Source organism: Aethalodelphis obliquidens, unplaced genomic scaffold, assembly GCF_003676395.1.
Source record: "Aethalodelphis obliquidens isolate GAN/ISIS:26980383/991018 unplaced genomic scaffold, ASM367639v1 scaffold3, whole genome shotgun sequence".
Classification (NCBI taxonomy): Eukaryota; Metazoa; Chordata; class Mammalia; order Artiodactyla; family Delphinidae; genus Aethalodelphis; species Aethalodelphis obliquidens.
In genome coordinates this window covers 9,437,484-9,452,756 of record NW_020837947.1, presented here as the reverse complement: position 1 = coordinate 9,452,756, position 15,273 = coordinate 9,437,484, and the positions used below count along the sequence as shown (strand labels likewise).

Genomic DNA, 15,273 nt, shown 5'->3' with positions numbered 1-15,273 from the left:
GCTCCAGCCAGCATGCTTCCTGGTTTTGCTGCCGCCGCCTTTGGCTACACAGCGAGTCACGAGGAAAGGGCCAAGGTCGGGTGGGAAGGGCAGTCAGAGGAACTGTCAGCCATGAGAAAGGAACGAGACCTGTTCAGGGAGCCCACCGATCACTTAACTGAGCACAAACGCTGTGCCATGAAGGAGAATGTGGCCTCGTGCCTGCCCCTGAGGGTCTCCTTTGGCTACAAGACCACTGATGCCAGGCTAGGTGGACGCAAGGGCCTGAGTGAGGGCCTGGGGGCGGTTTCTGTCCAAATCTCAGTCATCCAGCTCCCTGGGGCCCTAAGAACGTCACGGTCCTACTGGTTCACCTCCTTGACTCCGGGTACCGTGCTGGAGGCCGTGGTCTGCTTCTTCTCCGTCTGGTCCATCGTGGGGCTCTCGGGTTTCCACACGTACCTGATCAGCTCCAACCAGACCACAAATGAAGACGTAAGTTCCTGGTGGGGTGGGACGCGGGCATGTTCTTTCGTGGGAAATAGAGAAAGAAGAGGTGAGAGGCCCGGCCTCCCTTTCCAGATGGGAGCCCCTGGGAGCAAAGAGCCTGCACGGGAAGCATTTTCCGACATCAGTCTCCAATTTCTCTATTGCGAATCTCCGAACTGTCCTGCTCTCTGACCACGTCACTTAGAGACTAAGATCGGCCGAGTGACCCCCCAATTCCAAGGCCCGAGGAGGGATTCTGTTCTATTCCTTTGCAATAATTCTATCAGCAACTTGTCACCCTGCCCCGATGAAGAGAGACCTCACAGGCTGGCCTCTCTCAGATAACGGCTCCATTTCATTTGGGGAGGCAATCGCACTGACCCAAAGTTTAACTTTTTATCCAGGATTATCTGCCTGTACTTAATGCAGATGGAGAGGAAATACAAAACCAGAAAACGTAATGCTGGAAAATGTTTCTTCGTGAGCCTGGTCCTTTTTGCTCTGAATATTTGGATTCTGACAGAAGCCTCTATCAGTACATGAATTAAATGTCTCAGAATTAGGTTGCCTCCGAGCCTTGAGAAAAACCAGTGCTGATGAGATAGATGAGTTCCGAGAATATTAAGACAGCTATGTGTATATGCTAACTGAGAACACTAGAAATACCCTGCAGAATTATTCTGCAATGTGGTGAGGCTGAATTCAGGCCATAAATGCGCAATTAAGGACTTCCCTGGCAGTCCAATAGGTAAGGCTTCACCTTCCAATGCAAGGGGTGCGTGATCAATCCCTGGTCGGGGAGCTAAGATCCCACGTGCCTCGTGGCCAAAAAAAAACAAAATATAAAGCAGAAGCAGTGCTGTAACAAATTCAATAAAGACTAAAAAAAAAAAATAGTCCACATCAAAAAATCTTTTTTAAAAAAATGGGCCATTAGGGGAGGTGTGGTACTCCTCTCCGCTACCATTCATTTCATGACTATTTAACACACTAAATGTAGCATCAAGGAATCTCCACTGGCTCATGCGAGCTGCCTTTTAAGTACCATGTAGTAGAAATAAGAGATTATTTTCCCCAGAGAGTGTTGTTTCTCCCCAGTCTCACCTGCTGTTTGGGGATATTTCCAAGTTTGGGGTTAATGCCAGTTTTCCTTGAGAAAAGTACCTCCGTTTCTTCTGCTGAAGAAATGAGTAAAGATCATTGCATTCTTTACAGGCTTCTTCTGATCGGCCCGAACTGTGACATTGGCGTGATGGATACTGTGTCATTGACTATCCTTTTCTTTCAGATTAAAGGATCTTGGTCAAATAAAAGAGGTAAAGAGAATTACAACCCCTACAGCTACGGAAATATCTTTACAAATTGCTGTGTTGCCCTGTGTGGGCCCATTTCTCCAAGGTAAGATTCAGATGGCACGATGCCCGATAACAGACCTGGGGAAGCACACACCCTAATGTGTTAGCGCAGGCCTCGGGCAGCAGTGACCTGGCCGGCGGCAATGACCGCCAGCCAGGTCAGCACGCCGCTCTGTGCTGCGGAGACGTGGCCTTAACGATGTAGAGATCTGGCTTGTGTTATGCTTGGCATAACTTTCTACTGAATTTGTGTCAAGTTTGGGGAAAATCCCCTCAGGATCAAAACAGGGACACTGAGTCAGGTGACCCCATGAATCATTAGATGATGAACATCCAGCTGTCATGAGGGAGCAGGACACAAGGTAGGAAGCAATTAGAAAGCCTGTAGACATAAGTGCTAAGAGCTGAGTTGTGCAGAATAGAAATGCTAAAATAGTTCAGAGGGAGAGATCCGTGTGGGCTGAAGCAGTGGAGATTGTGGTGATGATAAGTAAGACAGCAGTCCTGTTAATAATGGCCGTGGCTGACATTTACTGGATAGTGTTAGGCTCTGTTTTAAGTGCTTTACGTGGATTAACTTTTAAAACCTCACTCTGTACCTATGAGGTCGGTACTATTATATCCCATTATATGGAAGAGGAAACCAAGGCACAGAGAGGTTAAATAACGTGCTCAAGATCACACAGTTGGTAAAGGCTGCCTGGTCAGGACACAAACCCAGGCGTCTGACGTCAGAACCTGTGTGTGTCAATGGTAGAAGCTGCCTCCTAGTCTTGATTATTCATGAGTTACGCTCTTGTAGAATATTTCCAACAGATTAGCCAAATCAAACATTATTTGCTAAGCAAGTTTTCCAGGTTTCTAGAATGAGTTTCCAAGCCTTCCTTGCTTTTGGCCTCTAACTGTGTACATGGAGAGAAACCACAAAAGCTACTGGCTCGTGTCCGCAGCAGCCCCGCTGTGCACTTAGAGCTGCACGGTCAGTCATCACTGACTTGTGCTCATGGAACACAAACTGGGTTTGATCGTCAGCCTCAGTGAAGCTTCATTAGGGAAGGAAGAGTGATTCCCTCCCCCACCCCGCCCCCCAAAATAGCAAACACATATTCCAAGGCCATTTATTAATTGGTACTGGATTATAGTTCCTGGTGCCATTGGGTAATTAGAAATTGATCATTTTCCAGTTTGGGTCTAGAAAGTTGGGAGCCCAGTGTGCCACTCGTCCTGAATTTGGGGCCCTCGGGGGCCCCTGACCTGCCCCTCCCAGGCCTCCTCTGAGGAGGGACAGCAGGAAGCGACAGCCAAGGGCTCTGGACGGAAGGGCTGCCTCAGGCCAGGGCGTCCGTCATGCCTGGAGGGTGCCCCTCCCCCAAGAGAGCTCCAGACGCACCCAGGAGTCCCTCTTGGGGCTCTTTAGGCCAGAAAAACCCTCTGGAAATGCTTGTTTTTTCACAGTTTAGCTTTGTGTTTCCTCCTGGTGTGTGTTTATTTATTATGGTGTGTGTGGATAGTGGGGACAGGCCATGAAGCACAGAGTAGAAGAGGCAAAAGAGACATGAACGAGCATCTTACCCCGTCTCTGAAATAGACACCTGAATCTAGGAAAGGAATATAGAAGTCTCACGTTTTGCCCGAATCTCTTTTCCCGTTCCCAAGTCTTTGATTTGCATTTGGCGCCATTCTGTGTTGTTTATAGATCAAGTCTTATCATGGCGAAATTATTTCTTCCACAACTGGATTAAATTTGCTGGTTTGGCTAAGCTGAGGCTGTATTCTTTCCAAAATCCAAGTCCCCCTGGATGGAGCATTTCTCAGGGACGGCCCTCCCCTCGGAAGAGCTTGACCACTCGAGGGTTTGTGCAGGAAGATGGGGCGCTGCCCTCTCTCGCTTGCCCACAGGTTCCCAGAGCTGGCCTGGGCAGAAGTGGGCAGGGGCATGGTGTCTGTCTTCGCTGTTCCCTCCTGTCACCTTCCTCGCCCTCTGCTGTCTCTGCCCTGCCTCACCCAACCCCTGTGCACTAAAAGAGCACCAGGGCCTTGCACGGGCATCCCAGACAGGCTGAAGAATGAGCAGTGTCCCTCGCCTCAGACAGGGACTAAGCACCACCTGTGTGCCCAGCGCCATGTGCCTGGGGTGCCTCTAAAGCATTCTTAGTGTGACGATGTACTCACGAGGGAGGGAGAGGGTGTCTTCAAGATTCCCCGTGAGAGCCATGGAGCACGGGGGCAAAGACCCGTGTCCCATTCCCTGCAGTGTCCCCAGAGTTTGGGGGGGCAGCAGGGTGGGAACAGCCAGGTTTGGGAGGGGGTCCTCATAACGAGTCTGGCAGGAGGAATGGAAGATTGGAAAGACAGAAAGTCCCAAGGTGTGGTCAGGGTCAGGCCCTACGGGCTGGTGCTGTGGGTCAGCCAGTCGTAAGAATTCACTTGGCCGCTGTCACTGAGCACGTGCTGTGTGCTGGGGTCCAGGGATGCGCCTGAGAGAACGTCAACAATACAGGTCTGTCCAGGGCAGGTCTGCACAGGGGGAGGGGCTGGGCTGGGGTCGGGGTGCAGGTTCCATGGACACCTGGCAGGGCTTCCCAGAGGAGGGGGATGTAAGGTATGAACCATTCTAAAGGATCAGGAGGAACTGGGGAAAAGGAATTGTGGGAGGAGAGAAGGGACAGCATGTGCAAAGGCCCAGAGGTGAGAGGAGAGCCCGGCTTGTCAGAGGAGGAACTGGGGGAGTGAGGGGGGTCCTGGGGGGCAAGGCAAGAGATGAGGTGAGCTTAGGAGGGGCTCGAGGGCCATTCTGAGGGCCAGAAAGAGGCTTGGGGCAGAGTGTTACAGTCTTGGGTGCGTGGCTGAACAGGATGAACGCATGGGAAGCAGGCCGAGAACAACTTTTTCTATAATCCCTGCTGTCCCCACTCTTTTGATGACCTAGTTCTTTTTCTGCTCCTGGATGAAATCCCCTGCAAGTCCCTTAATTTCTTCTGTCAGCTGGAAAAAAAAAAAAGACTCGGGGCACTTTCATTTCCTCCAAAATAGTGTCATTTCAGTGAACCGGAACTTCAAAGTTCAGTGTAAGTTAACATTTTCCACCCCTTCGTCCCTACCAGGGCTGGGATTTCAGCATACCTTTGGGAGCAAACAATTTGACCCCCAGCATGCCCCTTTGAGCCAGCTATACACCAGCTCTCTCCCAGGGACTGAGCCTGGCCCCACCCCTGGATCTCATCATTGGCAGGAGCGGGTGACCCCTCTCCCCAGGACATCCTTCTTTGCCCTTTCCTTCGCTCTTTGACACCCTTGAAGGTGGCCGCAGACTTGGTCTGAGAATCCCTTTGACGGTCCTGCATGGGGATCCAACACCTCCCCTTTGGAGGATGGAGGTTCTTGTAGCCTCTTGTTTTTTCTAAACCTCAGGGGATTTGACTGAAGCTGAAGCAGAGTCCCACTTCCAGATCCTTTCGTAAGTATTTTTTAATGGCTTGTTAGTCTGTCACTGGAAGACCTGAGGTGGTAGCTGTGAGTATAACCCGTATCTTCTGAAAGCCAAGCTGACACGTGGAACAGCCTTCAGCCGCCCGGGCCCCGCCCCCAGGAGGAGGAGCATGTGGGCACGTGGATGTGCTTGGGGCGTCCCTCAGAGGCCCAGCCCCACCCCACGGGAGGCCAGGGCGGGAGCCCCATTTAGTGGCCGAACCTCCTGTTGCCCCTTGCAGTTCTGTCCTTAGACCCGGGGTCAACACGGAGTCTTCACTCAGGGAGGAAATAGGCAAAAACCCTTTTGATGGCGAAGGAAGCTTCACCCTCACCTCCTACCTGGGCAGCAGTGCCATAGAGTGAACACAGAAACATTGTTCGGGAAACTTGTCGGTGGGAAACCGAGGACCCGTTTTTACTCGCTCAGTCAGAAGCGTTTGCTCAGCACCCGCTGGGGGGCAGCTGTGGAGATAATGATGATGAAGAAGACCCCGTTTCTGCCCTCGTGGTGCTTACGCTTCGTGACGGGCGCACACGGAAACACGTGGAGCCAGCGTGATGTGATACGGCGCCCACGGCGCTCCGAGGGCGGGCCAGAGGGGCCAGATCCTCCGGGACAGGTGCCGTGGGGGAGACGAGATAAAGCCTGCCCTCGGGGGCCTGAGGGCTGCTCCACAGAGAAGTCACTCGTATAGATCACTGTGACATCAGGCCAGCAGTGGCATGTACCAGCAGGAGGATCACAGGCAGGGCTGAGAGAAGCCAGATGAGGGAGGAAAGCGGATATAGGGCCAAGAGCAGGGGCTGGAGGCCGAGAAGGATGGACAGCGGACGGGAAGGGAAAGTGACTTCGGGCAATTAAAAGCCACAGCCTGAACAGAAACAGAGACGACAAAGCAGAGAACGCACAGCGGGTGCATGGCTTCTGCTCCCGGGCAGGGCACTGGCGCGTAGTAGGTGCTCAGACACGCTTGTTGAAGGAATGAAGCTGTGAATGCCATGTGTGACAAGATGTGGATTTGAGGCCGGAGAGGAAGGTTGGGGACAGGTTGTGTGAGGCCTGAAGGCCGAGCAAGGGGGTCTGGGCTCCAATGGCAGGTGATGGAGGCTGTGCAGGCAGGAGGGGTGACGTGATCAGGACGGTGGGGGGGAGTGCGGGGCCTGCAGCAGGTGGCAGGGAGGGAACAGATGCTCCAGGCGTTTCTAAGGGCAGAAGTGGTAGACTCTGGAGCCTGACCACACATGAAGGCGAGCAGAGGTGTATTCTGAAGCGCCTTGGGGGCCCGTCACAGAAAACGGACCCTCGAGATGGAAATTAAGAGAGCGTTGTCGGTGTTTTGGGCTTTTTATTCGCTCTCTAACCCCTGCATTGTTCTGTTTTCTCTTGCAGCCTCATTGACAGAAGAGGGTACATCCAGCCTGACACCCCACGGCCAGCCGCACCCTCCAACGGGATGGCCGCGTATGGGGCCACACAGTCACAGAGCGATACGGTAGGACCTGCAGCGCCCCACAGAGGCTTCTCTCCCACATCTGTGTTCACTGACCTGTAACAGTCAGTCACCTAGAAAGCTTCCCGGGACACCCCTGGGCTGGCAGCCTCAGAGAGGGCAAGGAAGCGTTAAATTAAGGCGATATCCGCCGAAGGCTTACGCCCCCCGCCCAACAGGTGGTCAGTTCGTTCGGGGTTGTGTCGGAGAGCTACACAACATCTCTTCCAGAAACAACTTGAGGCAGCTTGCTCTGGAAAGCCCCTCACACAGAACCGGGCTGCTGTCTGGGGTGAGCGAGAGCTGCAGGGCTGGCTGTCTGGCGAGTCCCCGAGTCCCGTGCCGTCCCTTTGCCTCAGTCTGCACCCGCTCCCTCAGCCCCTCTTTAAATGTGCAGCGGACTCTGCTGCCAGGTCTCCCCACTTTCAGCCAAAACCTTAGATCAGCCATGCACACCTCAGTGCAAATAATCAGACAAGCTGTTCATTCACTGACAGCAAAAACTGACTGGTGCCTCTCCAAAGAGGTCCCTGGGTCACGCTTCTGTGGAGGTGTGGGACGGATGCTTTGTTTTCACTCTGCACCTGGGAGACGGGGCAGGGACGGAGTCTTTCCATGGGCACCTGAGCTCACAGTCTGGCTGGCCCCGACCATCAGTGCCTTAAAATTCTTCAGTGGTCTGTAAGTCAATGGCCTCTCTTTATCAGGAACAAATTCCCCTAAAGAAGTGTTTCTGAAAGGGACCCAGTCTTGTGGCCCACTGTTTGCTCTCTATAGACCTGAATCACCCACAACAGAGTCCATGACAAACAGGCCAGGACAGCAGAGTGGGTTCAGAAAAGAGGCTTTGACAGTCCAGGACTTGGAGATGGAGCTGATGTGGAAATCTGGGAGCAGGGAGCCAGGGATGCCTCCTGCCTTTCAGCTTGGTGACAAGATGACCATACACAATCACCAACAGGAGATATAAAAGGAGGTACCAGTTAGGGGGAAGCTGATTTCAATATGTAGAAATGGGGTACCCTCGGATGCCTGGGGATAGGGGGAGGTGCCCTGCAGGTTGCTATATAGAAAGCTCGGGGAAGGTTTGCTTCGCCGTACTTAGGAAGGAATGACATGGTTGGTAGAAATTCACTTTGAAATACTGGAGATGTGAATCAATTTTATTAGTTATCCTAGAATCCAGTCGATCGAGCATTAAAAAAACTGTAAGACGTGCTCCTGTTTGTCATCCGAGATATTAATCTGACTTCATCCCACATGCTGGAAGATTTTTTTTTTTTGCGGTACGCGGGCCCCTCACTGTTGTGGCCTCTCCCGTTGCGGAGCACAGGCTCCGGACGCGCAGGCTCAGTGGCCATGGCTCACAGGCCCAGCCGCTCCGCGGCATGTGGGATCTTCCCGGACCGGGGCACGAACCCGCGTCCCCTGCATGGGCAGGCGGACTCCCAACCACTGCGCCACCAGGGAAGCCCCTGGAAGATTATTTTTTGAAATCAGCATTTATTATCTTTTGCTAACTTTCTCTCCACCCATGCCTGCCAATCCTGCCCCCATCAGGTCAAGTTTCTTTATCTAATTGGATACTACTAGTGAGGATAATAGAACAGGATAATTATGGAAGACAATGGAAGGAAAAGCTTTGCAAATGGACAGATTTAAGTACAACTGAACACAGCAGGGAAAGGCAGAGAGCTGGGATGTGGGATCAGAGAGCCTGGGCTTGCAGTGACTGACTGGGGGCTGGGTGACCTTGGCAAGTCACTTCATCCCGAGAGTCTTAAGTTCCTAAACTGTAAAATGAAGAAGGGGATAATGATGTTCACCTCCCTCCCATCACCACTTTATAACAAAGGGCCTGGCACATAGTAGGTGCTGGTTAAACATTCAACTGAATGTATTTGAAAGTTCCCCTCACAGGGGCTTGCTCAAGGGAAGTTCTGAATAAATATTAGTTTGTTCCTGTCTTCCTTTCCTCATTCCTGTCTTCCTCCAATTTTGTCAACATCTGCAAAAGGCTCCACCTTGCATGTGGAACTAGGAACTAGAGGGAAGGAGTTCCCTTTGATGCAGTGACATGGCAACATGGCTTCATGAAGTGATGGCCTTGGTAGGATCAAATTAACCCATGGGCCAAGAGACAGGACATGGTCATTTTACCCACTAGACACCACAGGCAAAGCACCTGTGTGCTTTTCTGGGGAGTATGAAAAATTTTAAGTCCTGAAAAAAAATTATGAGCTCTGAAACATGAAAAGAAAACAGCAAAATCAAAATTAATAAATGTTTAATGTCTATGAGACCCATGAATATGTCAACTTCATTAACTGTTAAATTTAGCTTTCATCAAAATTTCATTACATCTTAGAAATGATTTGTAGGTTGGGTTTTTCTCACTTCATAAGAATTCCCCAGCACACATGTGATTACAGAGAAATCATTACCAATTATAAAGTAGTGAGTTGCCTGTAGACAGATCAATTTAAAAGCTAACTGCCTGCGGCGCCCTGCGCTTCCTGTCTTGCCATGCTGCCTGTGTTAGGGGAAACCCAGGTTTCCACTGGGCTTAAGGCTGGGGGAACTCTTTTTGGTCCCAAGGCGCCTACCCACTGCTGGGAGTGCCCCCAGTACGTCAGAACGTGTTCAGGAGAGGCAGGAGCTGAAAGCTGTTTGGGGAAGTAAGATGAGATATGTTCTTCATGGTCCCACAAGCCAGAACTGGGACCGGAAGGTGGGCCCGGGAGGCAGATGGTACTCAATCCAAGAGGGGAATGCCCAACACCCAGAGCTCATGGCAGACGGGAGCCCCTGCCACAGAGGTGTTCAGGCTGGGGGAGGTGGCACCCCCAGCAACGTGGCCACAGAGGAGTCAGCACTGGCGGGAGGGCTGGACATTGACCCTCAGGGTTCCTTCCAACTCAGAGCCTGTCATCCAGGCCACCGGCCTTGTCAGCAGGGCAACATCACTGTGTCAGATAATGGTCCATTCTACTGTGCATTTATGGCCATTCAGGCACTAGAGCGTGAGCCTTTCCATTGTTTCCGTTGTTCGTTATGGCTTCGGTGGTATAAATACAATATTAACAGGAGTGCAGGGGGAGGAGACAGTCCTGCACGGGCAGGGCTGGCACTAAGCAGACTGTGAAGCCAGATGTGTCTCCGCCCCAGCCCCTCTCTCCAGTTCATTCATGCTCCCACTGCGTAGTGTTTACCAGATCCCACAGCTTACCAGCACGTAGCATACCACATGCCCTTCCAATGCTGTCACATGGATAACGCACGCTGACCCTGTGAGGATGCTACTAATTTTATCCCCATTTTACAGAATGAATAAAACAGGCACAGAGAACTTCAGTAAATTTGGCCAATTCCAACTTCACACTTCGACCCCAACAGTCCCTGCTGTCAACCCTACACTTTGCTGCGCTGTAGCCGTGAATGCTGTGTGTAGAGTGACTCCCTCCCATATGCTTTCAGTCGCCACAGCCCGTTATCCTCACCCTGTCTCTCCTGTCAAAATCTGCTCTTTGCAAAAGATCTGTTATCAATCATCCATACGTTAAAGGGAATTTAAGCCGAATTTCAGGATATATGAATTTTAATTGTGAATGAAAGTTTTTACCCTCTATTAAAAACATTTCAGGCAATAATAAAATAATAACTGAATGTTTAATGCTGTTTGTTCAGCACTATATCCCCATTGTCTAGGCTAGTTCCTATGGTAGTTGGTCTCGGTGAGTGTTGGTTAAATGAGAAAGAGAGAGAAATTGACTATGTGCCAGGCACTGGGCTACATTATCATCTCATTTCATCCTCACAGAACCACCTGATGTGGGTATTCTAATTGCCCCTTTGAGGAGACTGAGATTCAGGGATGCTAAGTTTGTGACATAGCTAACCAGTGGCTGGGCTGAGTTTTCATCCTTAGCAGTCTGACTCTAAGGAAAGTGCTCTTCTTTAACCATATACCAAAAGTTTCCCAGGTGGGAAGGTCTTATGGAGCAGAGCGGCATGAAGTCTCCTCCCAGGGCTGTGAAATCACATCACCCAGGGCTTCCATGCAGAACGATGATTAAGCTGCTGTGGTCAGTCACAAAACCAGCTGTGGAACTGAATGTAACCACTCCATAATCTAACCTACAATTGGACCAAGCAAATATCTATGAAACTTCAGTTTCTGCTCTGTTACAAATGACAGTGTTAACCAATGACACATTAACTCTTCTTTTTTTCTCTTCACTTGCTTCCCCTAAGCCCAAACCATTTTGCAGCACTTTAGTCTGTGTTAAAGGTTTGTCCAGGTGGAAACATCAGTACCCAAGTAATTATTGACCTAGTCCAAGGGTGATCTCCACTATTAAACTCCTCAGAGTTCACTCAGTTTCTTGGATCTGCAAGTTATCATTTTTCATCAAATTGGGACATTTTGGCTATTATGTCTTCAATTTTTTGGGGGGGGCCTCATCTCATTTTCTCTCCTCCTGGGACTCCAATTACTCATATGTTAAACCATTTGATATTGCCCCAGAGGGTAAGTCCCTGAGGCTCTGTGCATTTTTCTTCAAACTTTCTTTCTCAGCTCTTCAAATTGGATGATTTCTTTTTTTTTAAACATTTTTTATTGGAGTATAATTGCTTTACAATGGTGTGTTAGTTTCTGCTGTATAACAAAGTAAATCAGCTATATGCTTACGTATAGCCCCATATCTCCTCCCTCTTGCGTCTCCCTCCCACCCTCCCTATCCCAGCCCTCTAGGTGGTCACAAAACACCGAGCTGCCTGTGCTTTGCAGCTGCTTCCCACTAGCTATCTATTTTACACTTGGTAGTGTATATGTCAGTGTTACTCTCTCACTTCGTCCCAGCTTACCCTTCCCCCTCCCCATGTCCTCAAGTCCATTCTCTACATCTGTGTCTTTATTCCTTCCTGCCCCTAGGTTCATCAGAACCTTTTTTTTTTTTTAGATTCCATATATATGTGTTAGCATGTAGTATTTGTTTTCCTCCTTCTGACTTACTTCACTCTGTATAACAGACTCTAGGCCCAGAAATTGGATAATTTCTTCTGATCTGTCTTCATGTTCACTGATTCTTTCTTCTGCCCTCTCCAATCTACTGTTAAATGAATCCAGAGAATTTTTCACTTTGGTTGTTATACTTTTTAGTTCTACAATTTTCATTTGGTTCATTTAGTTTATCTGCTGAGTTTCATTTCTCTACTGAGATTCCCTATCTATTTACTCATTGAAGCCATATTTTTGTATAATATTTGAACATTATTATGTTGCTTAAAGTCTTTATCTGCTAAGCATATTTGGGCTGTCTTGGGTTTGGTGCCTTTTCACCACTTTTTTTCTTAACTCTAGGTTACATTTTTCTATTTATTTGTATGTATATTGATATTTTATTGGATATATTTTGGGTAATATATTTGTAGAGACTGGATTTTGTTATCTTCTGAAGTGTTGATCCTTGTTTTAGCAGGCAGTTCAATTAGTGGCTAATCATCTTGAACTTGTGTAGGCTTGTATTATATTTTGTTAGTACAGATTTATGGAAAGTCCAAGATGTTTCTCATGCCCCTCTAATTTGAAGGAGCTCAACCTCCAAATTCTGTCTCCCTCAAAGATCTTGTCAGGGTTTGATTTAGCCATTGTTAGGGCCGGTCTAGGGTCTTAGTTTAGGGCATGATTCTTACTCCTAAGGTATAGCCTTCCTAATGTGATAGCTGGATGCCAGGCATGTTAACAAGGTATTGGGGGTGTTAATGAGATCAATGTCCCCCAGCACTACTTTTCTCAACTTCTAGTATCTCTATGCCTCTCTCAGCCCCGTTATAGCTGTTGTCTCATAAGCCTGGGTTGGGGGAGTTGGGGGGTGAAGGGGGAAGGACTCTTCCTGCACATACACAGCACAGCTACAGACTTGTGTGGGAAACCCCTACTAGCATTTCTGGCCCCCTTCTCTGCACAGCATCGTCTTCTGCAATGCCCTGCCATACAGATCCAGCCACTCAAGCTTCCTTACCCTCTGATCTCTGCTTTCTCTACTCAGAAGAACTTCTCTGCTCTGTTCAGCCTATACCATGGTTGGGAAATTCTTCCCAAGGAAAGGGCTGGTTGACTGTGGGGCTCACCTGTGAGTTTCCCTCCTCTCGGGGACTGCAGCCTTGCATTGTCTGTTGTGCACTATTGGAAACTGTTTGCTTCACGTATTTTGGCCAGTTTTATATACTTCCTTGTACACAGAGGCAGTACTAGTCCAGTGTAGGTTATCCACCATTCCTGGGAATAGAAGCCTTATCTCTGTGATTAAAGGGCATTTTGCAGCCAACATTGCCGTATTCCCCCATTTTTGCTACCCGCTCTACTAGCAGTAAATACTGACTTAGCCGTGGAACATGATTCCTCTGACCTAGAAGTGTTTCTAGTGCTCACCTCAAAGGAGGAGCATTTGGAGACTTTATATTTAGCACCAGACTTGGCATGTTCATTTGCAGAGAAAGGAAAGGCTGGAGGGAAAGAGATTCTAGGTATCTTGGGCCAAATTTTTGCCTATTATTTTATTATTAAAGTCTAGATCAGAAAGGCGTTTCCTGAATGATAGGAAAAGTGTTCCTAGGGAAATTGTACTATTTTAGAAATAAAAGTAAAGGCTTTAGCCTTAGATAAACATACTGATAATTGCAGGGCAGAAAAATTATGTAAATATTGATAGATAGCTGGCAGCAAAGTACCCATAGAGGTCTTATTATCTGAAAAATGGGAAAATTCACTGTTAACTTACCAGCTCACATAATTGGGGGATGGGGATGGTTATTTAGTAACTAAGTGATCTTCCCTCTACTACAGATTCCCAAGAAAGAAAACGTTAGAGAAGTAATGAAGTGACATCTAAGGTATTTAAATAGTGCATGTGACCCCAGTATAGCCCTTGTCATCTGAACACCCATGAAATTCTGAGGATCCACACTGGAATTTTGTGCACATAACCCCAGTGTCAACTGAAGACCATGTTTTAGTTATTCCTATTTTCCTCATTATTGGCTTTTATTATTACCTTATACTGAAGGTCTTTCCATGACAATGTGTCTATGCACAGTCATGACATTCAGGTATGGTCCACTTTTTAGTGTGCATATCTCATTTGATGGTCAAATAATTTAAGTTCTGTATGACATCAGGATCATAGTTTGTTTAAAGCCGGCACTTGTGATCCTTTGGGGTCACTTGCTAAACACAAAGATAGTCTAACCCTAACCCTAACCCTAACATAGTACATAATTGTTGGATTTTTTTTAATCATTTGCTATATTTACTTAACCTCATTTTAAATCCTCTTAATCCAATATCAAAACAAGATTAAACCTAGCAGTTGCATGATTTATTAAACTAGTTTCACAGAAGGACTCTTCATGCATAGTCTGAAAAATCAAATATAATAGAAAAAATAACTTGAGCAAACTTAAATGATAATGTTTTAAAAAAGAATAAAGAGGAAGCACTCCTCCTAACCTATATTTTAGGTGGATTTTAGAAATTTATAGTGTTTTTATTAAAGTAAATGAGCATTCATAAGACCCCAGAACATAGCTTCACAGCCAAGCAGAAATAACTGATGCCCAATGCTAATACTTTTGAAAGAATTGGAGCAAAAGAAGTAAATAATTTTACGTATTCTTAGTTTGTATATAAGACCATCTAGAAAACACCTAGCTTTGGTTTTGGCAGCCTTTAATCTGTATGCTAGGATTATTTCAAACAAGAAGTCAGCTAGAGTAAAATAAAATGCATTCCACCATGAGCAATTTTATTTGAAAACCTGCAGAAACAAAACTAACTTATCTCTATGGTATTTTTAAACTGTAACATTAAGTGATAATGTGTGTGACATCCAAACATCTGAAACCATAAGCTTCTTTGCAAGTTAAACGCCAGTGCTTCATTTGGGCAGTAAGTCAGCCAGCTGTCAGTGACTTACTGCAACCACAGCAAATGCTCCAGCACTCCAGACAGTATTAGTTTTATGCTGCCAACAGAAGGGTCTGTCCATAGACATTCTTAAATGCAGTCATGTTTCTGTTCTATTAGTAGTCAGCACTTGGATGACTTTTGACCTAAAAAATGACAATTTCATTTGGTTCAATCTAATATTTGATAAATATGAACCGTTAAAGTGTTGTTTTGGAATGAAAACAGTGAGTTTCTCAATTTCCTCTTCATAGTGATGGACTGTCACTGTCCAATCTCTGGCTGCTTGCTTGTTTCTCTTTAAGATTATATAACTGGTTAGATACATTGAAATATACCTCATGGCTTCTTGGTGTTAGTGCTGGAATATAAGCCCTGTTCCAAGTTGTGAGAGAAAAAAAGTGAGCAGTGATGTCTCCCTCTACTGGTTGAAGATATGAGTCCTTGAATGAACAGCCAGGAAGGCGGGTTGGTGGCGTAAAAAGGTCAAAGAGAAAAGTGGGGGGGGGGGGGGGGGGGG

General features: G+C 47.6%; 1 protein-coding gene across 2 annotated transcripts in view; it reads left to right on the top strand.

The window, feature by feature from the left end:
• ZDHHC14 (zDHHC palmitoyltransferase 14) overlaps positions 1-15,273 on the top strand; it is a 274,178-nt gene that overhangs the window by 252,004 nt on the left and 6,901 nt on the right. For both annotated transcript variants that reach the window (XM_027082560.1, XM_027082569.1), the window contains exons 6-8: positions 372-474; positions 1,757-1,866; positions 6,685-6,787. In XM_027082560.1, coding sequence (XP_026938361.1) covers positions 372-474; positions 1,757-1,866; positions 6,685-6,787 — 316 coding nt within the window. The remainder of the gene's footprint in view (positions 1-371; positions 475-1,756; positions 1,867-6,684; positions 6,788-15,273) is intronic.